The sequence below is a fragment of the Chelonia mydas genome, chromosome 7 (assembly GCF_015237465.2).
Source record: "Chelonia mydas isolate rCheMyd1 chromosome 7, rCheMyd1.pri.v2, whole genome shotgun sequence".
Classification (NCBI taxonomy): Eukaryota; Metazoa; Chordata; order Testudines; family Cheloniidae; genus Chelonia; species Chelonia mydas.
The window spans coordinates 9,016,021-9,043,776 of NC_057853.1; the positions used below are offsets into that span (position 1 = coordinate 9,016,021).

At 45.2% G+C, this 27,756-nt stretch overlaps 1 protein-coding gene across 6 annotated transcripts in view; it reads right to left on the reverse strand.

Moving 5' to 3' along the window:
• FRMD4B (FERM domain containing 4B) overlaps positions 1-27,756 on the reverse strand; it is a 197,911-nt gene that overhangs the window by 119,025 nt on the left and 51,130 nt on the right. Inside the window, exon 1 of one of the 6 annotated variants that reach the window (XM_037904034.2) lies at positions 2,140-2,520. The exons of 4 other annotated variants lie outside the window; for them this stretch is intronic. In XM_037904034.2, coding sequence (XP_037759962.1) covers positions 2,140-2,301 — 162 coding nt within the window. In that variant the 5' untranslated portion in view covers positions 2,302-2,520. Of the gene's footprint in view, positions 1-2,139; positions 2,521-27,756 lie in introns of those variants that run through there. One more of the 6 variants, XM_037904033.2, reaches the window with a different exon arrangement.

Genomic DNA, 27,756 nt, shown 5'->3' on the forward strand with positions numbered 1-27,756 from the left:
TCACCAAAGGGGGTGGGGCTATCCACACTGGAGGTGTGGCCAGGCCCCTCCCACAACTGCTGAACACTGGCACAGTGAACAAATGTTATATTTTTCCAAAACATGCACAAGCCCAGCTGGTGATCATGCTACTCACGTGCCCTTTTGAGGCATTCTGCTCTCTCTACCACCACTAGGAACACATCTTTCACTAGCACTCCAGGGTGGGCCAAATGCAGAGTTTGGCAGTACAGGAGTAGGATACAAGTAGATGCAGAGTGCACATTTTCACTGTAAAATGCCCGTAAGTGTTAAGGATGTGTTGGTGAAGGTTTCTTTAAAAAGGATGTCAAATGCCTTCTTTGTAGAAGGAGAATCATGTGATGGTAGGATCAGAGCACAAGACTAAAAAATATTAAAGATATAAGCAGATTAAACCCTCAGCATCAACCGTTACACTCAGTGGCTTTGGACAAACAAAAATTTACATGACCCTTGCTTCTAAAAGTTCTCAGAAAACTTTTAAAGCCCCTTTAGTAAAATACACAGATTAAGTCCTTGCTCAGGGTCAGGGTATGTCTACATTACAGAGCCTATACTGGCATAGCTATGCTGTCACAGAAGGAGTATTTTTATTGGTGTAGAAACCCCACCTCCCTGAATGATGTTAGCTAGGTTGCGAGAAGCATGCTTCTGTCGATATAGCTGGGTCAACACTGCAGGTTTTGCTGGCATATCTATGTCGGTGAGCAGCGTGGTTTTTCCTCACACCTCTGTCTGAGATAGCTGTGCTGACATAACTTAAGTGTAGACCCAACTCTGGCAAAATTCCAACCTACAACAATTTTGCCTTTCTTAAGGACTAGGATTTTGTCTTCAGAAAGATGGCGTGAAAACTAAGAACGTACTTTCGTTTTGTACCATATACCTTTTAATGTACCCTTAGGAGTTCAGGTATTCAATTGCCAGCCTTCATTGGAATGGAATTCAATGACATGAGGTACATCCATATTGGCCATACAAGTACCATTTTGCTGGGCATATATCATAAAAAGAGGTTCTATGCAACCGGGCCAGCTGATGTTCCAACATTCAGAAGACCTTGCCTTCATTTTAGAGCAGCACTCCCATTTGTGAGCATAACAGAGATTTAAATAAGATTTCATATGTAGGGACAGATTTCCACTTTGTGGCTTTCAGATGGAAGTTACGTAGCGATGGTTTTGGAGAAGAAGATTCCTACACACACTGTCATTTGCTACAATACAATGTATAGAGGGGAAAATCAGCCTCATTGTAATAAACTTTTACCCCTATGGCGTGATCAAACAAAATCACTGTCTTACAGTCAGGAAAAACAAAAACAAAACCAACTGAAAGCAAGAACTGGCTCCACCTGTGATTGGATAACACAATACTTGCAAATATGTTTCTGCATTTTTTGTCTGCAAAGCAGGCGCAAAAGTAGTAGTAAAGAGAGCATCTGCTAAAGCATACTTCAAAGCAGTTATCTCAGGACTAATTTTGATCATCCTTTCCTTGGATAACAACCATTTCATGATGCAAAGTATTATATTATATATTATATTATGATGGAACTTTCCTTAATAGCTATTCGGGAAATGCAAATAAACTGGAAAAAAAAAAAAGCTACAGACAGTTTCTCCTGCCACAGCATTTTTATCTCGGACAGTCTGATGCAAATGCAGGCTATGTATTGACTTTAACCTATCAGATTCAAAGTACAAGTGCCTGTGAGAGCAAGTAACCAGTCTCTTGAAAGGCTATGATAGAAAGGACAGTCAGTTTCAAAAAACAATTTTCAACACATCAGCCTGCAAGATGCATTTTACACAGCACCAACCTCTCAAACAGTGATTTTACAACACAGACGCACAGAGCTGATTCAATCATTTGAACAGAAATATTTAACGACACCTCAGACTTGTAGATTTCAAATCTGACTAGTTATCTTAACACAAGGGAGGCTGGAAGCGTAACTTTAGCATGAAGCTGTTAATTACTACAAACGTGCCATCTTATTAAATGACTCTTTAATCACGTTATTAATACACACATACCACTACTAGGAATTAGTAAATTTCTGCTGGACAATACTCTGGTATTTTTAAAAGCAAACAAAGATTGCCATAGGTTTACCTGATAAACTTCTCTGAGACCGCACCACGTTCTCATCACTTGATGGCAAGCTCTCATTCTCTGTGTGTACCACCTTCTCAAAGTTGTTACTGTCAAGTTCCAAACAAACCGGCTCCCACTGAAAAGCAAGTCTTCTACTCCGCACATGAACACCGAAGCCATGATCTACTCTTTCAAAATTCTCTCTTCCTGACTCACTCTGTGTACTCACTTAAATGCCTGCCGTTAGAGCAGCTTCATTTTATATGGAGTGCAAAGGGTAGGGGTGTTGTGAGAAGCCAGGGTCAAATCTTAAAACAAACTCCTCTTTCACTGTGCTTCCTGGGCAGACACGGAGGCATGCCCTGGGTGTTGCTTGAAGTCCAGCCAATGGCTGCAGTAGCTCAGCCCAACCAGAAGCTCACACAGCAGCCTTGTACTTCTTAACAGCTTATATAAATCTCTGTTAAGCTTCAGTAGCCACCACTATGTATTCTAATTAAATTTTAACCCCTTTTCCATGTGCCCTGACAACAACCCCCATGTATATACTACAGGAAAAGAACTGAGGGAAGTAGTCCTGAGTAATACTCTCCACATTTTGATATTCAGCAGGCACTACACACATACCTACGGCACAGTGCGTACACACACACACACACCCTCCCCCGTTTCCATCACCTCATTATCTGCCTGAAAGGGAACAGCGCTGTCATCTGTTCCTTCTGGCTGAGCTGCTGATCAAATAATACGTTAGAAATCCTGCTTCAAACATCTTCAGGAGTAACACACAGGAAAACACTTCAGAAGAGCTCTCACGGCAACAAATATATTAATGTCTTTTAGCTTGGCTATCGGAACCTGCAAACAATGTCAGGAGAGCATCCCCCTGGATGACACATTTCACGTTACTGTATGCCTCCTGCTTAGTAACTGCACCTTATAACGCTGAATGGACCATCAGCCTGCTAAAGAGAAATACTCTTGAGCTACTGTTAAATTAACAATCCTATTAATGCAGCACTTGCTGCATTAGAAAAGCAAACAGCCTCCTCCAAGCTGAGCACCTTCGCAAACAGACCACAGAACATAAACACTCTGAAATAAGAGCCCACAAGAGAATCCCAGGCTTGCCTCAATAGTCAGTATAAAATTAGGCAGCAGCTCTGAGGCTTTAATTGTTAATGCCAGAGAACTACACCTTTTGTTTGCAGGCTATTCCTTATTAAGAAGCTAATGGGTTCTGAAGAAAGCCATCAGTGGGTAGGTTTTGGAGGTGACCCCTAAAAACACAAGTAGTCTGGAAAGGTCGCTTTTCTTCGACAACACAATGAACGGGAAGTGACAGAGTAGTGCGCTGCTGAATCAACAAACCAAGGTGTGCATAGAAGAGCTGTCATGGCCATACTTTGGCAATAGTTTGGCATTGGATAGTTGTAAGACCCCACTGAAAATTTTCACTGATTCATTTCATATAGAAATTGTGACATATGGTGGATATATGACAGTGAGAGTTGCCATATGTGCCAACAGCACTGAAATCAAGTACCACAGAAAGAAAAAGCACAGAGGAAAGTCCCAGTCTTTTTGGGAAAGGAATAACCAAAGGAGAGAGACGGAAGACAGTTAAGAACAGCTAAAAAGAACACAGTTGAGCTATTCGGAGAAGAGCAGCTCAACACAGAGGAGTGAACAAAGGCACAGCTAGTCGGCTTGTTGGATTCTGACAAGAAGAGGAATGGTGGTCCAGGTTCATAGAGAACATCCAGCCCATTGGCAGAAGGTCCAGCAGGCAGGGGAAATCTTGGAGTCAACTCCCCAGAGAGAAACAGGGAAGAGGCTGACAGAGATAACATAGGGGCTCCATCAAGACCAAATGTATCCCTGCAACAGGAATTGGGGACAGATCTACAGATAGGCCAGGAGAAGGTACAGCTGGATAGGGACAGACTTCATCTGGAAACTCAGCTACTTGAAGAGCGGCAGTGAAAGATTGCCAACAAAGAGAAGATAAAGACAAGGCTCATCAACATCACCTTGAGACAGAGAGGCTGTGTCAGGAAAATCCTCATCTGGTAGATGAGTCAGACCCCAGGTGCCAGTGCTGGTGGGTGACAAAGACTCCAAATTGTTCCCTCGCTTTAGGGAAGGGGATGACATAGATGCGTCTCTAAGTGCTTTTGAAATGGGGTGTGAATTGAACAAGGTGGGGCTAGATGGCAGAACATCAGGTTCCAAAACAGGGGGTGGGGAGCGCTAGAGGGAAGGTGCCTGGAGAGTGTGTCTAGCGACCTTGAGATTGGGGCAGTGACCACACTTGGTTCAGGCTCCATGACCCTGAAACACACTAGGGATCCAGAGCACAGAAGCTTGTATTCCCCTCACATCAGGGGTCCACACTAGGATCTGAGATACAAATGTTGATTTATTGCAAAATTTGAAGGACTAAACATTTTTGGTAACTAAGCACACGAACACACATATAGCCCTTTTTGTGCAAAATTTCTACCAGATGGAGTCATGCAATGGCTTTTTAAAGTGTTTGGAACCAAAGGAGTGGTAGCCTTAGGAGCAGTCACATGGCCTCCTTGCATAAACATAACAAGGACCCTGTAAAGTAATGATCCCTTTGTTATGGATGGGAAACCAAGGCTCAGTATCGGAACCAGCAGATCACAGTATCTCTTGAGGAAGTCACTAAGGACCCAATTTTTGGACATGTTCAAGTACTCCAGTTCCCATAGACTCCAAGTAGAACAGCGGGAGTGCAGCACTTCTGAAAAATTAGACCCTAGATCTTTCCTGGCCTTCGTTTTGCCCTTGCCATCTGAAAACGGGAGCAAAGAGGCCTGGCTTGATCTGAGTAATTCAACATGGAGGCGGCTTAATTTCTTGGAAGACAGGATTAGGGAGGTAACTGGCTAGGCAGGCTAAAAATGGACCGTTTGTGCTAAGAGAAGTAAATGGGTCAGTAAGCTAAAAGACAGAATGTCTGGACTAGCTAAGATATAAGTAGGAACACCCAGGAAGCCATTTACTAAGAACAAGAGAACAATGGACAAGAGAAGTTGGGAGGGTAAAGATGAGGTAATGAGTAAAGTCGAACATGGACAGAGCGTGCTGTACAGGAACTGGTTCCTGCAAAGTAACGAAGCCAATCCCAAAACATGGGATGCAATGTGTAGTAAACATAATGTGAGGTGTCAAAGGATATAAAGCAAAGGGGTTTCTGTGTAACTTGGATGTGCGGTATGCCCTGTACACACTCCCTATGCTTAAAGCCTGATCAACTCAAGTGTAGTTTAACTGCATGCCAATAACGAAACCTCAGTGGCAGGTTCAGAGGTAAGCCGGGTACTTGGGAATGGAGTGGTTAAGGTCTTGGATGCTACTGAGTGGATAAGGTCCCAGAAGCTACCCCAACATCTTGATGCCATGAGTTCGATCCACTCATCTGGAGCAGATCGAGTACAGACTCCTTAGTGTGGGGGTTGCAGCCTAGCATTGTGGGAAATAGCATTGGAAGGGTTTAAGGCTTAAATCTGAAGAGGTTAGTACCATGCTGGCGAAATCAGTTAAATCTACGGGCAGAGCCTATGGACTCCCCAGAGAAATATTAGGGGGAGATGGGAACTGAGCGTAAAAACTCCAGAGAGTAGTATTAGAGGAGGGGGAAAATGCTTGGCAAAGCACAGCAGAGGTCCGTTAAATGCCATAAATAAATAAATTATTGGCAAAGCACAGCGGAGATCTGCTAAATGCCACTAAAAGGACGCAGAGGCTACGCCAAAATTATGTTATCAGAGGCAAAATCTAAAACTAGACAGGATTTAAGGTGCGATTGGCTCCAAGTGCTATTGTTCCTACTTAATTTATATAGTTGGGTGGGGAAAATATACACTTGTGCTCCAGAGTCAGGGGAAGCCTGCAGAGTCTGGGCTGTCCATTGCTGTGGAACACAAAGCCTAGAAACCCTATCTCAGGCCAGCTCTAGTATGTACCGACTTTGAGACGTTTGTGAGGTGCAATGCAAATGTGAAGTATTGCTCAGGCCAGGCACAGGCAGGTGGAGTTCTGGGCCGAGCGAGGCTGACGCTAGAGATTTTGCTGTCCTGGCCATCCAATCCCCACCTCCTCCCCAAGAGGCATTGGAAAGAAGGCAGCAGCTCTGGGGTAGCACTGGTTCCCACACTATGCTATTCAGTGGGGAGGCACCCAATAGCAAGCAGACACCCCTCCCTCCCCCGCCACCTTCTATTGTGTGGGGACATGCTGGAGCAGCTGCTATCATTTGGCCACTGTCACTGGTGCACCTTTAAAGGGACTGTACCTGCACTGGCCCAGCTCCCAGCTGGAGACAGAGAAGGGAGATGGGCTGGCGGAACCCTTTAATATGCCATAGGTGGCTGCCTAGGTCTTACATGGGCCCCAAGTCTGGGCTAACAGCCCTGTGCCCTTTCCTCTCAGTATTTCAACATATGGGGTGGGCTGTGAAAGAATAGTGCGAGAGAAAGAGCAGAATATTTTCAATAGTTCTTCACAGTCTCAGCTTTCATTAAAAAAAGAAAAAGCCTCTTTATCATTCATGGCTGTGAAAAACAAGTCTTCACAATGGGAGTACAGAAACTATCCCTGAGCTTGCAGGGAGCCTAAAACAATCTCTCTAAGTGTGAACTTCCCCACTCTATTCAAGTCTGGTCTATTCTATATAGTCCTAAATGGTGCTCATAACCTAGTATCCGAGCACCTTCCAGTAGCACATTAAGCAATGTGACTACACATCACAGGTTTGTTCTCTCATATTGCCCCCAGGGGAAGAAGCATGTGCAGTGGCTGTCCTGTTTCGGTAGGGGGCTTTTCTTTAATATACCTGCACATCATTTAAGAAAGAAGAGGGAGGAAGGATCAAATGAGGAAGATGGTGCACTGGAGAAGCGCAGAAGACGTATAGATTAAGAGGTGTACGTGGCAGAGGCAATACTGGTTTCATCTTCCTGCGGGGCGGTGGGGGAAGGTTCAGCTTTCAAGAATTTGGGAAATGCTACCTCAGGTCACAAGGCTCTAGGGGATCCCCCTCCTGAAACGTGTTTTGTGTTTAAAGGGTGAAATGACCATCCGCATACACATATCCTTAAAGTCAAGAGGGATCCTTCGCAATGCCGTCTTTCCATTTCTTAGTGTTGGCAAAAATCTGCAGCAGGATGCTTCCAGTCTGAGTAAGTAGCAGAGAGAAAATCTGCATCCAGATAATTATCAGTCCCTCAGGTAACACTGCCTCACAAAGGAACCAGCCAGAAAAATCTTTTATGACATCTGTGCATAATGGTCTATACATCTCAGAGTTTAAATATAAAACAGAGAAAATAAGAAAAACACAGTTTCAATCATTTTCAAGTTCCAGTACTAGCACAGCTTTGTAGTTTAAGAAAATGCTTATTGAGAGATGGAAGAATAATGTAGTTTTGAGGAGGGGGGAAAAAAATCAGTCTATTGAAAATTAAAAAGTTGGCTTCAGTGCCTTCTTGGTTTTCATTATCACTTAATTACAGACTGCCAGAAATGTAAATTCAAGAATTCTCCCATTTGAGATAGTGAAAACGTTTTTTTAAATTGATCTGTCATCTGTGGTATCATTTTTTTAAATTGGATCGAAGTATACTTGGCATAGTTACTCAGGATGCTTCCCAATCACTGTGTAAGTCGACATCTGGCGGTCTCATGTTTTTATTTACATTGTTTGGACAGATTTCGTAAATGCTCAGGAAAGTAGAGGCCCAATCACAAGAACTAGAGTCTGAGACTGTAAAGCCCCCCCCGCCACCACCTCTGCCCAACATACATCAGCGTTAAACGTCAACACTTGTGGCTATCCTAAATAGTCTTTGTGCTCTCCCAAGCAGGCCTCAAAAATCATGCCAAGCCATGGGCTAGAGTTTGACTGTGCCTACACAACCATACAGGGGAGCGGAAACCCTCACATACCCTTACAATGGGTACCTAGACTTTGGGTCCAGACACAAAGGAGTAAAAGCCTCACTCCCCTTCTTGCTTCCTCTCCAGACACAGTGACTGGGGAGGGCAGGGGAAAAGGTGGAGTCTTGCCTCCACACTGCTACTTGTCGGTCACAATAGCTGAATCAGCATAGGGTAGCAGCAATAATCAGATACTGGTATAGGTTATCAGCAAGTTACTAACCTCTCGAAGCAAGGAGGGTATTGTGACTCAACATCTATGCCTGAGTTACAAGGCATACTAGGCTATTCCTGGGGTGGGTGCATTTCTTGCTCACGGCTATTTCCGAAGGCACAGTCTAGCCTCATGTGGTGAATTTTATCATCAACAATACTTTGCACATCGCTACAACACTTGCTCAAAATGCTTTGCAATCAATGAATTAATCCTCCATGCTTTTGTGAAGTAGGGAAGCATTGTTCTCACCTTTGCAGAAGGGGAGGGGGGGGGGGGCGCGGAGAAGCAAAGTGACTGGCCCGAAGCCACATAAGAAGTCTCTTGCAGAACTAGGTGTAGGATCCAGGGATCTTGATTCCCATTCCTGCGCCTTTACCCAGAGAGCTGTCCTTCTGCCCGAATTAAATACCATTAAAAGGTAAGAAACAAGCATCAGTGTGGATGAACAAGGAAGATATTCACAAACTACTGAATGAGAGAAGGATAAAAAAAAAAAAAAAAAAAAAAAAAAGAGTACAATACTAGGGAATAAGAAGCAAAAAGCCTCTGAACCTTGGACACCACCCTTAACATCAAAAGATTAAGCCAAGTTTAGGATGCAAAGGGAATCGTTCAATTTGATTCAAAGGAAGGTTTTTTGTTGTTTTGTGGGGGCCTGATCCAGTATCCACTGAAATCAATGGGAATCTTTCCCTTTACTTCCACTGGCTTTAGATAAGGCTCCAAGGGATTAGCCAGGGTCCATTTAAAATACTTTTCTCAGTAAAATTCTGGTCCCCACATTGTAAAATGGATATCACAGAAAATACAGCAGAAGGAAACCAGTACGATACCCAAGAGGGTAACTAGAAGTACATTTGACCAGAAAAAAAGATCTCAAGAAGGGACTTTGTAGAGGAACACAGCATTTTGAAGGGAACAGAGATGATAGATGTTACACATACATTTGATCTAATGTCATTTCAACAAGGGTTATGAATTTCTGCAAAGGAACAATGGTGCATGACAAGAATTTAAAGAAAAAGTCCTTAAATAAAGTTAATGTGCATTATAAACTGCAACAGGAACATTGAAACAATAGTTTAAAGAACGTAGTTACACACATGAAAAAGGAACAAATATTGTGGGTTAGAACAGCTAAATTCATAGGAGGGGATGGCTCCTAAGTGGGTTTTCACAGCTTTCTTCCATGCTGATGTATCCGTATTTAGAGCCTAAGTGGTAAGTTAAATCAGAGGTGCTCATTGCAAAGTAGCTCTTAAGTCCAAAATATGGCATCTTATTAATGGACACAAAGAGTCCACCTACCCTGAGTAATAAGATTATCAATTTGCCCTCACTCTTGTGAGGATGAAGAGTGCCCCTACATATCATCCACTGATTAAACATACTGGAAAAATCTTATCCTGAAGTTTCCTGCTTGATTCATGCCCCTGAATAAAAGGACATGAGTTCTGATCACTCTAGGGCTATGTCTACACTCCCGCGGTAAGTCGACCTAAGTTACGCAACTCCAGCTACGTGAATAACGTAGCTGGAGTTGACGTAGCTTAGGTCGACTTACTGCGGTGTCTGGACTTACCTTATTCCTCTTGTTCCCAGTAGAGTACCGGGGTCAACCAGAGAGCGCTCTGCCATCGATTTAGCAGGTCTTCACTAGACCCACTAAATTGATCCCCAGTGCATCCATCACCGGAGCATCAATCCCACGGTAGTGTAGACATAGCCTAGGCCTGTGTACCTTCTTAAAAATTATTTAAGCCATCAGATAGGCCTGATCATTTGAACTATCAGATCAGTGGATAGCAAATAGTTTAATATAGATATTTTAAACCACACCTTGTTATAATTTAACAGGAGCATATAGTTCCCTTTCAAAGTAGATCTGATATTTAAAAAAACACTCTGCATAGTTCTCTCCATAGCTCAATAAAGACAAAGAAACAGACCGGTAATGAAAACCATGCAAGTGCACCATGCAGATGGTATAAAAACCAAAGTCCTTTGCGAGGTTATGAGCAGAGCTTGGCAAAGATAGGCAATTCTGTTTCACGGAGAATTTCAAAATTTTGAAATTTGGTTTTATTCAGATTAGGAACAAACCCCCAAAATTCTCTACGAAAGGGGATGGAGTCTTGGTGCTGAGGCAAACTGCCCTGAAGCCACGGAATCTGGAAGCCGAGGATCTGCAGCCCTAAGGCAGTCCACATGGCTGGCTGGCCTGGAGTTGCTTGGGCTGCCAAGGAGCCGGGCAGGCAGGATGGGCTCCATCAGAACTTTGGGAAAAAAAGTCAGGCTGTCTCTGTTAAACGTTCCAATTTTACTCGACCGGTGAATGCCGACAAAACAACGGAGAGCCAGAATTTTTAACCCAGCCAGCTCTCATTGCCAGCCAGCACCCCACAACTTTAAAAGACACCTCATTTAGAATTTGTCCTGTAAAATATGGATTCAAATGACTTTTGACAAACATAGGAAGAACTGCAGGATTAACTGTGAATGAGGATATCCGCAGTGTGTTAATTAAGTCACATCTCTCTAACCCTTTTCCGTCCTCTCTTCCTCCCCCCACACACTTGTCAGGCTGAGCGCACTAAAGCAATTAACCCAAAGGCAAAAGTGAAACAAACTTTTTCAGAAATCCTTTTGCCTCAGTCAGATCCCTCATTAGCTTAGTAAAGATAAAGAGAAATAAAGTTATCAGCTTCCTCCATTTTCATTATGTAACCCCTCTTAAAAACACAGCCTATAAGAGAAACAGGAGCCTACATGCCAAGTTCTACCTACAGATCATCCACTTTCAGTGCAAGCTCTTTGGGGCATCTTTTTTCCCCTGTGTTGGTTCAGTGCCTAGCAAAATGGGGTCATGGCTCTTGCTTGCAGCTGCTGGGTGCTACCACAATACAAACAATAAATATGATCTAAATAAATAATAATATAATCACACTGGTCCCTTTGGCCTTGGAACCTATTAATGAATATTAATCGGAAAATAATTTGATAATAGCGAGAGCTGACACTACTGTGTGTTCATCGAGCAGTGTACAGTTTGTCAAGTATAACCTAAACTAGGGATAAACAGGCTCTATGCCTTGAGATTCTGGTTAGAGCTCAGACCCTGAAACTGGACTGAGTTTTCAGTGAAGTCTTTTGGCTGAAAACAGAAATATTTTGATTCAAACCGGCACCCTGGTGCCTCATGAGAGTTGTTGTTCAGGTGGGTCCAGGTTTCTGACCTATATAGCAATACAGATAGTACACAGGTTAGATAGACATCCGTGCTCTGGTTGCTAGTACCTGATAAAGGCCCCTGCTCACGGTAACGAGCCAAGGGCCACAATGGACCCAGTAGACGAGGGTCAATTTCCCCCAACATTTGTGAAGGTGGATGAACCACTACTGTGGGCACAGGGTGGAAGAAGAGCTGCGTCTTCATAATGGTCACCTCTGCCCTAGGAACCAACAGCATTTGGCAGAAGAATTCCTGGGAAAGGGGGACAGTGTCCCCCAAAATAAAACCCCTCTAAATCTCCCCAGTCCAAAGGGGAGAGAGTGAAACAAAGGGGCAACCAGCCACGACTGACTCTGACAACAGCACCAGGGCTTAAATCCCCTGCTATAACCAGCTCCAGGAAGAGGGATGTGTTCTGCATGCATAGGAGGGTGCAACCCAAACCGCACTAAGGGAAAGCGCAGCCCTGGAACTAGACACCAGAGAAGACATCAGAAGACTCTTCCACACCGTGCCCCTATGCAGGAGGCAGTGACAATGGTGCTGCAGACACTTTGGACATCAGAGGAGCAAAGGAAGATGACCACCATGGCCAGCAGTACATGCTGCCCCAGAGGGAACATGCCTGGGTGGGATGGGGCCACTTCCCTCCTCCATGTGCATCAGCGAGGGCTATCAGGGAACACTTGGTACATCTTTACTACCAGTCCTACAAGTATCCTACTCCACATTCCCTAGAGAAACTGGGCCTGATTCCACTCTCAGTAACACTGGTGGAACGCAGGAGCAGCTCCACAGTGTGGGTGAGAGAAGAATCAAGAATACCTCTCCCATGTATTAACCCCACACATGCTCTCAGAGTCCAAATCCAAAACGGGGGGGGGGGGGGAAGAGAGGAGGGGAAGAATGGGTCAAGGTCAAATAAGAGCTTACCTGAACCTCTGCCCCAGAACATCCAGGGCTGGAAGCGGAAGTATTCACATATCACCCCCTCCCAGCCAGCCAGCCACCCCCACCACAACCCAAGCCACCCTCCACCCACCGCCTGGCTCTAGTGGTATTTCTAGCCCAGCTGAAAGCAAGGATTACTGGAAGCCTCATAAGATGACACATTCTTATAAGATTTCCATCCCAGATTTGCATACCTAAGAGATTTGTGCAGACCGGACAAGGATCTGAACTTCGGGGTGCATATCTGAAATGAACCCACAAAACCTTCAGGGAGATTCACCCATCAATTCTTACTTTAGAGGACCACTCAGGGCTGTGTGAAATGTAAGATATTGATGTCTCTAGACAGTGATGTTCCTCTACACGCTGTTAATGTTTCTTTGGTCTCTTATCCCCTTTGAATGGCATATAACATGTGATCAGCTGGTTTAACAACAGTCTGCTCACTCTCACACAATTATGGACCTGCTCGTTTTTCTTAATCAGACAGAACAACATAGGCCCAGTCCAGACTTCAATAATAAGCTTATCATATTACTAGAGTGATAATTAAAGATGGTATATTAAAAAAAAAAAACAACCCTAACTATTGCAATACGCCTACAATGCAGTGATGTGAATTCCCTGCAATCGGTATCAAACGTTCCCGACTGGAAACAGAGTGTCTTGCCATTTAAACATTTATAAAGTAAAACAGGCTGAAGTCAGATTTCTTGAAAGGGAAATTGTTTTACACTTGCTATATCAAGGAATACAAACCCAGGTCAAATTCAAACAAACAATTACAGATGCAGTGTGTATTCCAGTTTCACAAATTAAGATTAATTCCATTTTCAAATGTTGCAACGTCTGAGAAGTGAGAACATGTGTTACCTTGACTCAGTTGACATAAAACGGTACTGGCCTTTCTAATAGCATAGGGCCATCCTTAGTGGGAGTAATTTGGCATAGCTCCATTTGAAGTCCATGGAGCTACATGAATATATATCAGCTGAGGATCTGTTCCAGAAAGTTTGTGTGCAATTTAGTACTATTGAATGAGTGTCCTGTTATGATGTATGTGTTGGTAGATTACATGCACACACAGAGTAGAATTTTCAAAAGTGCCTATGTGACTTAGGATCCTACACTACATTTTCAAAAGTCATTTAGGTGCTTTTGAAAATTTGTAGCCACTTGCCTACCTGTTGATTTACACCTCCAAATGTCCCAAACAGGCCCTGTTTAAACACCCACTCCTGTAAAGTAGGCTCATATAATACAAGACTGAGAGGGACTGATTTTCTACAAATTTATGCACAAAATTGTGTGCTCATTAGCATACCTAACTTGGGGATCTAACTGGTCATTTGCGCATACATATACCTCATTTCTGTGCATGTATTTGCCTCTAAACATTAGAAAAAAACTCCTCATATTTATTACATGATCTGCAGCGCGTGGCAATGATCTCAGACCATAACTGCAGACATTCTCATAGAAGCGTAGACTTTAAAGTCAGAAGGGACCATTATGATCATCTAGTCTGACCTCCTGCACAACGCAGGCCACGGAATCTCACCCACCCACACCTGTAAAAACCTCTAACCTACGTCTGAGCTACTGAAGTCCTCAAATCGTGATTTAAAGACTTCGAGGTGCAGAGAATCCTCCAGCAAGTGACCCGTGACCCATGCTGCAGAGGAAGGCAAAAACCCCCCAGGGCCTCTGCCAATCTGCCCTGGAGGAAAACTGCTTTCCAACCCCAAATATGGCGATCAGCTGAACCCTGAGCATGTGGGCAAGACTCACCAGCCAGCCATCCAGGAAAGAATTCTCTGCAGTAACTCAGATCCCGCCCAATCTAATGTCCCATCACAGGCCATTGGGCATATCTACCACTAATAGTTGAAGATTAATTGCCAAAATTAGGCTATCCCATCATACCATCCCTTCCAAAAAGTTATCAAGCTTAGTCTTGAAGCCAGATATGTCTTTTGCCCCCACTGCTTCCCTTGGAAGGCTGTTCCAGAACGTCACTCTTCTGATGGTTAGAAACCTTCGTTTAATTTCAAGTCTAAACTTCCTGATGGCCAGTCTAACTCCCCGTCAGTCACTTTTCCAGTCCCATACCAACAGGTTTAAAGCTATGCCTCATTCCACCCTGCAGCTTCAGTGCAATACATACACTAAGGGCCAGTAATGCTCTGTTAATGGAGGTAGTCCAAATTTAGTAAGAGGTAACAGAGAGCAGAACTGGAACTTTATGTGCTAATTTCTGTCCAGACTTATACCCCACATAACCCTATTCAAAACAATCTGCCAAATCCTTGGCTGAAGTAAACTGGCCTAGCTCCAGTGATGTCAATGGAACTGGTCAAAAATGTTACCTCAAAACCTTTTGTTTGTTTTTCTTTCTTTGCAGTGGGAGAGTGGGGAGCTATGGGGAAAGAGGGAAAGACAGAGATGGGGGTGGGGCACCCCTAAAGCTCTCTTTCTTGTTTTTGAAAAACCAAAATCTGAATTGGTTTGTTGCAAACTAAAATGCATTTTTGTTTTGTTTAAAAACAAAACAAAAAAACCCCAAACACACTGAACATTTTCTAACACAAAACAAATATTTTTCACTTGTATACATTTTCATGGGAGAGCCTTGCCATTTTCCGAACAGTCCTGGAGCTCCACTGAGTTTCACCATCTGAGGCTCTGACCCAATGAGTTTCCTTGCAGTCAACGCAGAACTTGGCCTCTGTATAAAAATGAGCCCCATACCACTCGCGGGCTTGGCTCAGTACCGACTCACAGGGCAGACTGCCACCTACCGAGTCATAGGAGTCACTGTCTGCAGTACCTTGGGTGCAGAGGACTGCTTAACTGATGTGATCACAGAGCAGGGTAGAAGGACAGCATGCATGAATTAATAAAACTAACAAAAACACACAGAGGCTACAAGTGCGGAGAGAATTCTCTTTTCTTCTCCACTGAATCCTCTGCAGCTCCTGACTTCATCACAGCAAGTGTTCTGAAAATCTGTCAGCCTATCCAGGTCCTAAGCTTGATTAGTCTAAATAAAACTCTGGTAGCAGATGAACTCTCTCCTAACAGGTGTTCCACACGAAAAGGTCTTTACTGATCTTTGTACGGCTTGGGAGAAGGCTACCGAATACACCGCCCTTCATTAACAAAGGCTAATCCCCTCCCACCCACCACCACTAGGAAGAGAATCCCTCGAGTCAACTTTGAAACAGCAGTCAGTTCAGCAAGTCTGCCTGCTTCAAGTCTGAAAAAGAAACGGAGCCTTTACCCTGTCTAATTTCTTTAAACCTGTCCTAAAGTGTGGCAGGGAGCAATCCTGAAATCGGCAGAGACTCTGCTTAGATGCACCTATAGGTCTAACTGCACTCTGGCAGGATCCGTTTCCGCACTAGAGAAGGGCACGGCAAGGGAGACACATTCTGCCCTGCCCGCTTCCTCTTTCATAAACCCCTTAGAGGAGCAGAGCCAGCAAAACACACCCAATGCTTGCAGCTTTGAGGCAGCACGTTGCCCAGCTGGACTTGCCAGGGCAGCTCAAGAGGCACAGGAAATCATTTTGCACTTAACACCACTCCCCCTAACATCTGGAGGAAATAAGAAAAAAAGTCAGACTTGGCAGAGTGGAAAATCGGAAACTCTTTGGTAGTTGGAGCACCCAGGCCAGGGAGAGAGGGCGGGAGCAGGAGAGGGGTTTATGGTGGGGCACCAGAAAATGATGAAGCTTCCACTTCTTTAATTACAGAATCCAAGGATGGCTACAAAAATCATACGCTACTGCTGCAAATGGGGCGTTCACGCCATTTCCCAGCCTGACTGTGTCACGTGAAACAATTCTAGCAGGCCAGACTGCAGCCAAGTCAAAATCCTCACAAGAAAGGAATTACAAATGTTCTGCCTTGTTTATTCCCAGAAATGGAATATAGCCATTGTACAACCCTGGCCTTTTCACATTGGGCTAGCCACCTGCATCAAATGGCTCTCCACTGTCTTCGCTGGGGTGCAGTTTAAATGCAGGTCTGACATGATGAGAATTACCCTTCCTTAGAAAGTACTGATACGGAGGACAGGCAATCGTGAGCCCGGAAACTGATGGTAGAAGGCGGTACGGTTTACACCCAAAGCTCTTTATGGAGCCGTTCAATGCCTACGGCCCAGCCCCATAACTCTTACGTAGCAGTGTCACCAACCCTCAGGATTGCAATCATAGCCCCTGCTGCAGCATGTCCCAGGATCACAAGAAGCTCCAGACCCCATGCAAATTGTCACCTGTCCTGGGGAAATCCCCTCCAAGTGGCTGCCTTCCTCACTTCCCTGCCCTCTGGGGAAGAGCAGCCAGTCAGAGGTGTTACAGGACGCAGACACCAGAGCTCTCCTCCAACCCCTCAGGATTTTGCAGAGGAAATTTTTGGAGGGGAAGGACAAGAAGATGCAGCTTCGGGGCAGGGGATCCGCTCCTTACTTCCCCCTCCCAAGGAGATGCCTTGGAGATGCCCCCCAAGCCTGGAAAATAGGTGAGTGTGTGAGAGAACAAACACGAACTACCCCTGGAGCGGCCCTCCCTACCACCAGGCCTGGGAAGGGATGAAGAACCCCCACAGCTGCAGGAGGAGCAGAGGCCTGCTACCGGGGGGGGGGGGGGGGAGAGCTGTGGGGCTGTGGGGCACAGAACAGCTTTGGTGCACGGAACGGCTACGGGGCTGGGTAGGTGGAGTTGATGTGGAGGTGAGGGCAGAGGTGAGGACTTGCAGGGAGGCACAAAATTAACTGATTGTGGAACTGAGGTACAGAGTTGATGTGGGGAGTTGGACACAAAATTAATTTATATAAAGGCTCGCTATAAATTGACAACGCCAATTTTCACGTTCCTATTGAGAGTGGGCAGCGGGAGCTCATAGATCAGACAGCAGCCCACACACAACTCTCTCATTTTGTTTCAAAAGGTCTCATGATTTTGGGCCCAATCTCATGACTTTTCATCTTTTGGGGTTGGCAATACTGTTCTAGACTTCACTGGGACTCTGTGCAGCATCCTCATCAAATTCCGACCTGCAGAGTGGCATTGGGCCGACCGAAATACCTACTTTCCGCCTCGGAGAGGGTGGTACCCATCACTTCTGGTCCTCAGTTGCGGTGCAGCATTACTGTGAGCTGTTAAACAGCTGCCACGTTTTCCTCCAGAGCTGGTTGCATTGCAGGGGTAGGTGCAGCAACTCTTGCACACCACCTTGCTAAGGGTGCAATGTGCTTTGGGGTCCCACTGGACAAATGGGTATAGGCGTAAATATTTGATTTTCCAAGGGTAAACACCATCAACAAAATAAATCTAGCCATTGCATGGGATTCTGCTGTTGAACTGGCTGGGTACTGCACATCGATCCAGACCAACGCACATGAGCATAAAGGCTTCTTATTCAATTTTCAGTCTCCCTCCCGAGTTTCTATGGCAAATGGGGTAGAATTCGTAGATAATCTAAATACCGGGCAAAGCACCGCACTGTACCAGGAAGTGAAAGTGAGACAGTTAAATTCAACATTGCGAGAGAGAGATACACAAAGTCACGAAAACAAAACAACAGCCCCAAAATACAGCACTCTCTCCTGCCACGGCTTTTTTTTTTTTTTTTTTTTAAAAAGAGAGTGACAATAAACGCTGACTCACTCCTGTAATTATATCCTAGGTGTATTCATTCTCTCAGGATGACGAACTGGGGATGCTGAACTTTTCAGAATGAGCGTAACTCAGAGCTAGGTTCTGCCTTTGATGAGACGTTACGGCGCAGCACACGGCAGAGCTGGAGGAGGCAAGGCCTTTGTTTTCTTCTTCCCTCGGAATCCCTGCCCAAGGTCAGACCCAATCCTGACCCCGGCATGCCACCACATAATGATCAAGGGACTACCTTAAACACCTCTGTGCTTTCTCCCATGCTACCCCTTATACAAGGAGAAAAAACACGCTGATAAAATCCAAACCGCCGCTAGCTTCTCTTCCTTCAAATCCCTCCTGAAGACTCACTTCCACCAGGGTGCCTGCAAAACACTATCATGGCTAGGAAGGTGACAACTGCATCTGTTGACCTTCCCCTCTTTCTCTCCCCTTCTCCCTTCACCTCCTCCTCTATCACCAACTAAAAGAAAACAAAATCCACATGACTAACAAAACTGAACCAAGTCTTCACCAAATCCATTGGCTTGTATGTTGTATCCCCGCTGTCTACCCTCCGTCTGCAATTTCAGATTGCAAGCCCTTCTGGGCAGGGATTGTCTCTTGCTGTGTTTGTACAACACCCAGCACAATGGGGTCCCAATCCCAAATGTGCCCTTTGGAGGCTACCATTATATAAATACTTAACTATACACCCCACAAGAGGAGACAAGTTCCTGACCCTGTTTCCCTCCTCAATGGCCAGCGAGATGGGTCTGTTCAAGGGGTAGAGAAGGGGGACAAAATGTACCCTGGGAAAGGGCCTAGCAGCTGCTCCTGGGCCACTGTACTTGCCTTGTGCATGCGCCCTCTACGTCTACATGTACGGCAGAGCGATCGATCCACCGGGGGTCGATTTATCGCGTCTAGTGAAGACGGGATAAATTGACCGCCGAGCACTCTCCTGTCAACTCCGGTACTCCGCCAGAGCGAGAAGCGTAGGCGGAGCTGATGGGGAAGGAGCAGCAGTCGACCTACCGCAGTTTTCGTATGCTATTTTCGTAGCTGAAGTTGCGTAACTTAGACCGACTTAGCTCACCCCGCCCCGGGTAGACCAGGCCTAAGCACCTCTGCCTGAGTGTCAACTGTAACTTAAAGCCCTGCTCATCAGAGACGTTTTCACGTTTGAATGAAAGAGGTGCAAATATTGCTGTCATCCAATGCCCATTGAAGTCAATGGGAGTTTTTCCACTTACATCAGTGGTGCTTATAACATGCCCATATAAGATTTAAAAAAATAACTTTTAGAAAAGATTTTTGCAATAGGAGGGACATACATTGGGGCAAACATAGCACTGTTGAAACGGAGGGATAGATATAGGTTTATGGCATAGACTCTAGCAAGCTGCCAGTGCCAAAAATATTCTGAGCGATACCAAACAATGCATTTTGTGAGTGCATTGTGTACGCAGTGGGCATGCATGATAAGACTGCACGCAAGAGTGATTAAAAATGGTACTACCTATTCCTAGGGCAATTAATACTCCTTTCTGTTAGCACTTTGCTAATAGAAATGAGCGAACTTTTGACAGTCTGGGGAATAAAAAGTCAATGATAATCTAGGATTCAGAAAGGTGGTGAATCAATAGGCTTTGTTTATTACAGCAGATTCACTTTGGCACAAACAGTGCTTTGATGTACAGCACGCATCTAAAAAAATCAAATCTCAGCGTTCTCCGGGGAGCTTCACCATGCAAGAAAAAACAACTCCAGTAACACAAGGTTTTCAACCACATACTCCAGGGGGATCACATCCATTTTGTAGGGCTTGGAAATAGGGAAGTATTTTTATGCCCATCTTATAGAGGGGCACATTAAGACACAGAGAAGTTTATGGAGTTGCCAAGTCACAGAGCAAGTAAGTGGCATATCTGGGAATAGAATGTAAGAGTACTCTAAGCCTAAGTCTTAGAGTTTAAGATGTGACATCTGGGACCACTCTGTGACTAGTTCCCTGTCCCCTCAGGCCCCTCAATTTCCAGAAATCCCTGGCTAGGCCACATCAGACCATGGGTCCCTTTCTACACTGATATGAACAAGTGCAGTTATAGTGCACATCTGAAACGGGTACATATGTTTTATTCAAAGGGCTGCTCAAAGGAATCCTTTAATAGCAAAAGCACTCATTCCAAAAAAATTAAAAAAAAGAAAAATCAGTGCAGCAAGGGAAAGGACTGACCCTCGCAGTGGGTTTTGTTTTTGTTTTTTTTAAATCAGACACGACCTCCAATGGGAACAGTGACATTTGGAAGTGGCCGAAACACAAACAATGAGAAAGGAAGTTAGAAAGGGAAACTGGAGAGGGCGACGTCCTGACTGCCCCTGGCCATTGTGACAACATGAGCTGAGTCAGCCCGGTAAAGGAGAGAGAGGAAAGAGGCCTCGCCCCTCTGAAACAGCATACAACAACGATCCAGGGGAGAGTGACAGAACAAGAACAAGTGGCAGGTGTCCTACGCACAGACCGCAACCCGGATACAAGATTGGGCACACTGGGAGGGTGAGGGACAGTCTGCTCCCCCTGAAGGCCATGGAGTAACGCCAATGAACGTCAGCAATTGGCCGCCCCAGTTACCTCCACCTGCTACCACCTGTCCTGCCTGGGGGATAGAAGCTGATTTATTTTTAAGTCCTTGAGCCTCTGCTGCTGTCCCTTTGGACGCTACTCCACCTGTCCTGCTGCCAGGCTGCACTAAGCCTGGCTTCCTGCAGCACTTTGAGGCCAATTCTGCTCTCACTGAAGTCAAGGCAAGATTCCCATTGATTTGAAGGGGGGGAAGGATCAGGCCTTTACTGTAAATCCCTGAACTGAGGCAACGTGTGGGTGTGTAGCAGAGATCCAGATCATCATAACAGCACCACAGCTGGTGTGGCAGACTCACCACAGGAGGAGAAGCGCAGTGCCAGAAACTCAAAATTAATTGACAGAAAATCTCGCCCTTCTCTTTACAGGCTATAGAGGGGGAAAGTGGCGCATGATTCATCAGGACTCAGGAAAGAGCAAGCCAAGCGTATGGGAACCTGCAGGGACCCACAGAACCAGTCTGAGGGAGAAGGGCACACGGCGTTGCTTAGCGCTAGGCTGGCAGTTCAGACTTTCTTGTTGTAGACTCAAAAAGCAGCTGCCTTGTCAGAGGCAGGTAGAAGAGCAGAGAACAGAGAGGATTCTAAACGTGAAATATTTTTCTGTTCAGGCTCCCCATAGTTTCATCAGCTCCAACGCCAGCTCCACTGTGGACTGTTCTGTAACACTGCAACCTCCCCACGGCCTAGGCAGCTAGTCTAGAAACATTCAAGCGAGTGGCTTGTTATGAGTGTTACAATGGATACAAGTAAAAGCTCTGCATTGGCTAACAATCGCCACACAGCGGTAATCACAGAGCCACACCTTTCCCTCCTCACACACAGGATGGAAAACACGGGTAACTGACTGCTCCCTGCTGGCAAATGACTTTTTAAAAGGATGGAAGGGAGGGGGTTTGAAGAGCTTTTAAAAAGAAAACACTTTTATTTCTTTGTACCCAATGGGACGCAGAACAGGTGTGTGGGCCGCCCGAGCTGCTATTCTAATCAATGTTTTGTTTTTAAGAGGTGCGATTTTCATTGGTGAAGTCTGCATAAGAATAACGTGTTCGCCCCATCCTCCTTGGGAAGAGCATTATGTGAGCTTGGCCAGCTCCGGGAAGCCATCTGGAGGAGGAAGAGGATGTCTGGGAACAAACTAAGTGCTTTTATTAGGCCTTCCATGTGTTCAGAGGGTGGGACCTAGACACTATAAAACTACCTGCCACTCACCAATTAGCTGTCTGAATAGACTGTTAGAGGTTGCCTTGCTGCGGCTTGTCCTCATCTTAGGGGCTGCTAATGGGATCAAGACTGCGCTACCCTGCACAACCCATATGGATACATGGGAGGGGACTCCCAGTTACAGCTAGAGAGGAGATGGAAGACCACTGGCTTTACATCACCTTTGTTCATGGCCTCCCGTCCTGTTTTACCCTCTTGTCGAGTCTTGCAATTGGCACAAAAGGAATAGAGACGCAGGAAGAACGAAGTACAGTATGGGATATCAGTGGCTGTGACCCTCTTTCTGATCCTACATAGTTCTTAGACTGCATTTTGGCAAGGGGCTGAGTACCCTTAAATGTCCACTGAAGTCTAGGGGGTGTTAAGAGCACTCAGTACCTTCCAGGAGGCAACCAGCACCTTCAGAATGAGACTCAGAGCACCACTCATGAATGTGATTTAGGGTTTCACTGGAGGAATGGTAAGGGCATCATATATTTAGGCATTCTTCTAATAAATCATGGCTGGTACTACCTAAACCTCAGTGTATGTGGAGGGAGGGGAATTAGCTAAATATAATTCAATTTTAGCCTGGCCATTGGTATATCAAATGTAAAAAAAACAAAACAAAAGACTGAGAACACAGCAGTCACTGGAATACAATTCATGTTTCTATACTGATAAATTATGCAGTAGTCTCATACCAGGTACAATCGTAGAAGAGCACCATCTGTTTCCCAATATGGGAACTCACAGTGATGATAGAGGGGATTTACTTTCCTATTCCTTTCGGCATACTACAGAGCTGTAGTAATGCCACCCTAATGAATAGCTCTTGATGATGCTTCATACCACTGGAATATTGCAGGAGAGGCACATTTTCCAGCTGTTTACTCATCGTGCCAGAGCACATTTATATGAGCTGTTTCATCTCTAAATATTCCAAGGATTTCCATCAGTATTTCATTAAGAAACTGTCTCACTTATAATCATAGAAGAAAGAAAAAACAACAACCACCCTGAACAAGTCAAAGTTTCCAGTGTCTAATTTTTTAAACTGAGATTTGGGTGGGACCTGTGTGAATTAAAGACTAAATCCAGCACAGGAGAAAACATTCATTAATTTTAGGTTTCAGAGTAGCAGCCGTGTTAGTCTGTATTCGCAAAAAGAAAAGGAGGACTTGTGGCACCTTAGAGACTAACCAATTTATTTGAGCATAAGCTTTCGTGAGCTACAGCTCACTTCATCGGATGCATAAAAGTAGAAAATGCAGTGAGGATGTTTTTATATGCACAGATCATGAAAAAAATGGGTGTTTATCACTTCAAAAGGTTCTCTCTCCCCCCACCCCACTCTCCTGCTGGTAATAGCTTATCTAAAGTGATCACTCTCCTTACAATGTGTGTGATAATCAAGGTGGGCCATTTCCAGCACAAATCTGGGGTTTAACAAGGGGCGGGGAGGGGGAGGAGGAGGAGGAAAAAACAAGGGGAAATAGGCTTGACTAGAGACTGGGAGTGGCTAAGTCATTATGCAAGGTAACCTAAGTTAATTGTATCCAATTTGCAAATGAATTCCAATTCAGCAGTCTCTCGCTGGAGTCTGGTTTTGAAGTTTTTCTGTTGTAATATTGCAACTTTCATGTCTGTGACTGCGTGACCAGAGAGATTGAAGTGTTCTCCGACTGGTTTATGAATGTTATAATTCTTGACATCTGATTTGTGTCCATTTATTCTTTTACGTAGAGACTGTCCAGTTTGACCAATGTACATGGCAGAGGGGCATTGCTGGCACATGATGGCATATATCACATTGGTAGATGTGCAGGTGAACGAGCCTCTGATAGACCTAATCACATCAGCCACACTATGATGGTGTCCCCTGAATAGATATGTGGACACAGTTGGCAACGGGCTTTGTTGCAAGGATAGGTTCCTGGGTTAGTGGTTCTGTTGTGTGGTATGTGGTTGCTGGTGAGTATTTGTTTCAGGTTGGTGGGTTGTCTGTAGGCAAGGACTGGCCTGCCTTGCAAGATTTGTGAGAGTGTTGGGTCATCCTTCAGGATAGGTTGTAGATCCTTGAAAATGCGTTGGAGGGGTTTTAGTTGGGGGCTGAAGGTGACGGCTAGTGGCGTTCTGTTATTTTCTTTGTTAGGCCTGTCCTGTAGTAGGTGACTTCTGGGAACTCTTCTGGCTCTATCAATCTGTTTCTTCACTTCCACAGGTGGGTATTGTAGTTGTAAGAATGCTTGATAGAGATCTTGTAGGTGTTTGTCTCTGTCTGAGGGATTGGAGCAAATGCGGTTGTATCGCAGAGCTTAGCTATAGACAATGGATCGTGTGGTGTGGTCAGGGTGAAAGCTGGAGGCATGTAGGTAGGAATAGCAGTCAGTAGGTTTCCGGTATAGGGTGGTGTCTATGTGACCATTGTTTATTAGCACTGTAGTGTCCAGGAAGTGGATCTCTTGTGTGGACTGGACCAGGCTGAGGTTGATGGTGGGATGGAAATTGTTGAAATCATGGTGGAATTCCTCAAGGGCTTCTTTTCCATGGGTCCAGATGAAGATGATGTCATCAATATAGCGCAAGTAGAGTAGGGGCTTTAGGGGACGAGAGCTGAGGAAGCGTTGTTCTAAGTCAGCCATAAACCAGCAGGAGAGTGGGGTGGGGGGAGAGAAAACCTTTTGTAGTGATAAACACCCATTTTTTCATGGTTTGTGTGTATAAAAACATCTTCTGTATTTTCCACAGTATGCATCCGATGAAGTGCGCTGTAGCTCATGAAAGCTTATGCTCAAATAAATTGGTTAGTCTCCAAGGTGCCACAAGTACTCCTTTTCTTTTTGCGAATACAGACTAACACAGCTGTTAGTCTGAAACCTGTCACTTTAGAGAAGCTATTACCAGCAGGAGAGTGGGGTGGGGGGAGAGAAAACCTTTTGAAGTGATAAACACCCATTAATTTTAGCTTTCCACTTTCATGTCTGCAGGATTCTGAAGGACCTCAGCTCGTAACTAAGCTACCTAGGACAGCGTGAGAAGAGATGGGGCTGAGGTTGCTATATAACACCTAGCTTCTCTCCTTTCAATATTGCTCAAGTGAACACCATAGGACTAGCCAGCTGGCAGGGAATCAGACTTGAGTGCTACTGCATAGGTGAGCTGGGCCAGCAGATGGGCCAAGTATCTTCTGCCGCAAGGAGGGCTGAATGTGTTACTCTGCCTATTCCCACAGTGGAAGATGCTGACTAGTAACTATGCTATTCATACAGCTCCCTCTGCTGGTCTAATGATAAAGTATACTTCAAAGGGATCGTGTGTAAAAGAAACCCCAAACCTTGGACCCATCCCAAGTCCCCACTTCTCTGTCTGGAACTAAGATGGTGAACTGTTCCTGCTAAAGGAGAGAGAATAAAGGGAGTGTAGCGCTCCGGTGAGCGTGTTACAAGCGTCCCGCTGTGGTGATCTGCAAAGGTGAGTCTGCAACAGCCCCAGAGAGTGCACTCTGGCTCTTCAGCTCAAGCCTAAATAGCTCCTGCTTTTAGCTGTGGGGTTCCTGGTTCAGTACCTGGTGTCTCAGCTAAGACAGTGACCACCAGAGAAGCACTTCAATTAAAATTCAAGGCAATACCAATCCCAAATCTTACCTGGGCTTGACTCTCACTAATGCTAGGTTAGATATCCACCTGACATTGCATTTCATTTAGAGCTGCAAGCTGGCTACTTTCCACAAAGTCTTCTCTAATGCTGCCTTTGTATCTCTGCCTAATTCTAAATGTGTCTTTTCTTCAGGCAGCCCCTTCTTCAAAGGCTTGAGGCTTCCACTCAGCCTTCAAGGGTACAGTTCCAGTGCATTTCAAAACCCATGGCAGCAAGTCTCAGAGCCCAGATGGACAGATTCAGGGGCTCATGCTAGGACACTAAAACAGCAGCTCACATGTTCGGGCTCTGGTTTTGAAGCCCAGGCAGGAGGGTGGGTTTCAGAGCCTGAGCTCCAGCCCCAGCCCGAACATTTATACTGCAGTTTCAGCACCAGAGCGCGAGTGCCCAGGCTCAGATACTTTCTACTGAAGGTTTTAAACCACAGCGTAGACGTACCCAGGGTTAATCTGCTCCAGTGCCGTTTACACCCATCCTCATGCCTGATTTTAGAATCAATTCTACCCTCAGCTATCCTAGCATACAGGAGAGAGATGGACAGATGGTCCAGCGGGGAAGGTACTAACCTGGAACGTGGGAGATCTGGCTTCAATTTACTGGCTCCACTACAGATTTCCTGTGTGACCCTGGACAAGTTGCTTGGATCACACTGTCAAGGGCATTGGGCACCTTTAGATTGGAAAGTGGGTTCTCTGACGAAGGACCTCAGAATTCAGTGCATCGTGAAGAGGTCAGTGGCTATCTTATCTTTTGCACAAGACTTCAGTTCCTTGTTGAACAGGGGTCATCTCACATGGAAACAAAGGAGAATCCGCACTGCAGATATTATTTGGTGCAGATGTAGGTGACCCTTCGTGGAAACAACTGTCTGACTTTATCTTCACAGAGCGACGTCTTGTGTCCATACATGGGGTATACAGTCACTGCACTCCTGGCCTCCACTTTGCCTTGCCTCTCAATGTCTGCAGCAACTTCTGAAGTTTTAGAAGATTTTCTTCACTTGGGGAGGAAAACTATCCAGGCTGGAAGCTTGCAAGAGGAGACAATGGGAGAGACAGTCTTCCCCCAGTGCGGTCTCCCTTCACCACTCACATGACCTAAAGGGGCCAGAAAGCTGCCCTAAGTGAGCAATTGCGGGGCTCCCCCTAAAGTAGGGAAATTCCTGGAGCATGAGAAGCGGAAAAGCACCTTATGCTTCAGTGACCTGAAGGCAGCAGGACAGCCGCCGGGGACTTTTGCAACCAGAATAGAGGAAAGCTACCTCTAATTTATGCTGGGGCCAGCTCAGCCCCTGGTTACCCTCTGGATCAGGCATTTTTCATCAGTTTTTGCTCCCTCCTCAGCCCTGTGGAAAATGTAGCTTGGTGGGACCCAAGAACTGCACCCAAAGTTTTCGAAGGGCACGGGAACTCGCTCATTAGAAGTGCAAGAACAAAATAAAGACTAGAATTTTGTAATTCCTGTAGGACCCACAGAAGTCAGATAGTCCGACCTCTCTAAACTCTGATTTTTCTCTTCTGGCTCTTTTATTTGAGTTTTAGATATGGGTACGTCTTCCTCTTTCAGCTATGGAGCTATTTCCAAAGTCAGTAGGCAGGGGTCCCCCCCAAATGACACCCACTTTCCCTACCTAAATACTCTACCCTCATTTGATATCATGGCTGCCTTCCAATAATGAACACAATATACCTACCTGGAGAGAATACAGAATAATTAAGAAAACCAGCATCACTTTGTAGTAAATTACTAACTACAGTCTCCTGTCTTCATACAGGAGGAAAGAAAATTTCCAGCATTTATGAGCACATTTTGTACAGGCTGTCTTTTGATCTATGAGAATAATTTTCTATGTTTTGTTCTGCATCTTTAAAATCTACATTAATTCCCATGTGCATTTGGGGGGAGGCAGAGTGAATTGATGCTCTTTGTTGCATATCTGATTTAATGCACATAAGCCCAGAACAAGATAACAGATCGCTAGGATTTCAACACTATATAACTGTACTGAAGCAGAGGCTGGTCTCAATACAAACTGAATATATTTTTTGCATCACAGAACACAGGAAGCAGCCACTGGCCCCGTTCCTGGCCTCACTGAGAGCA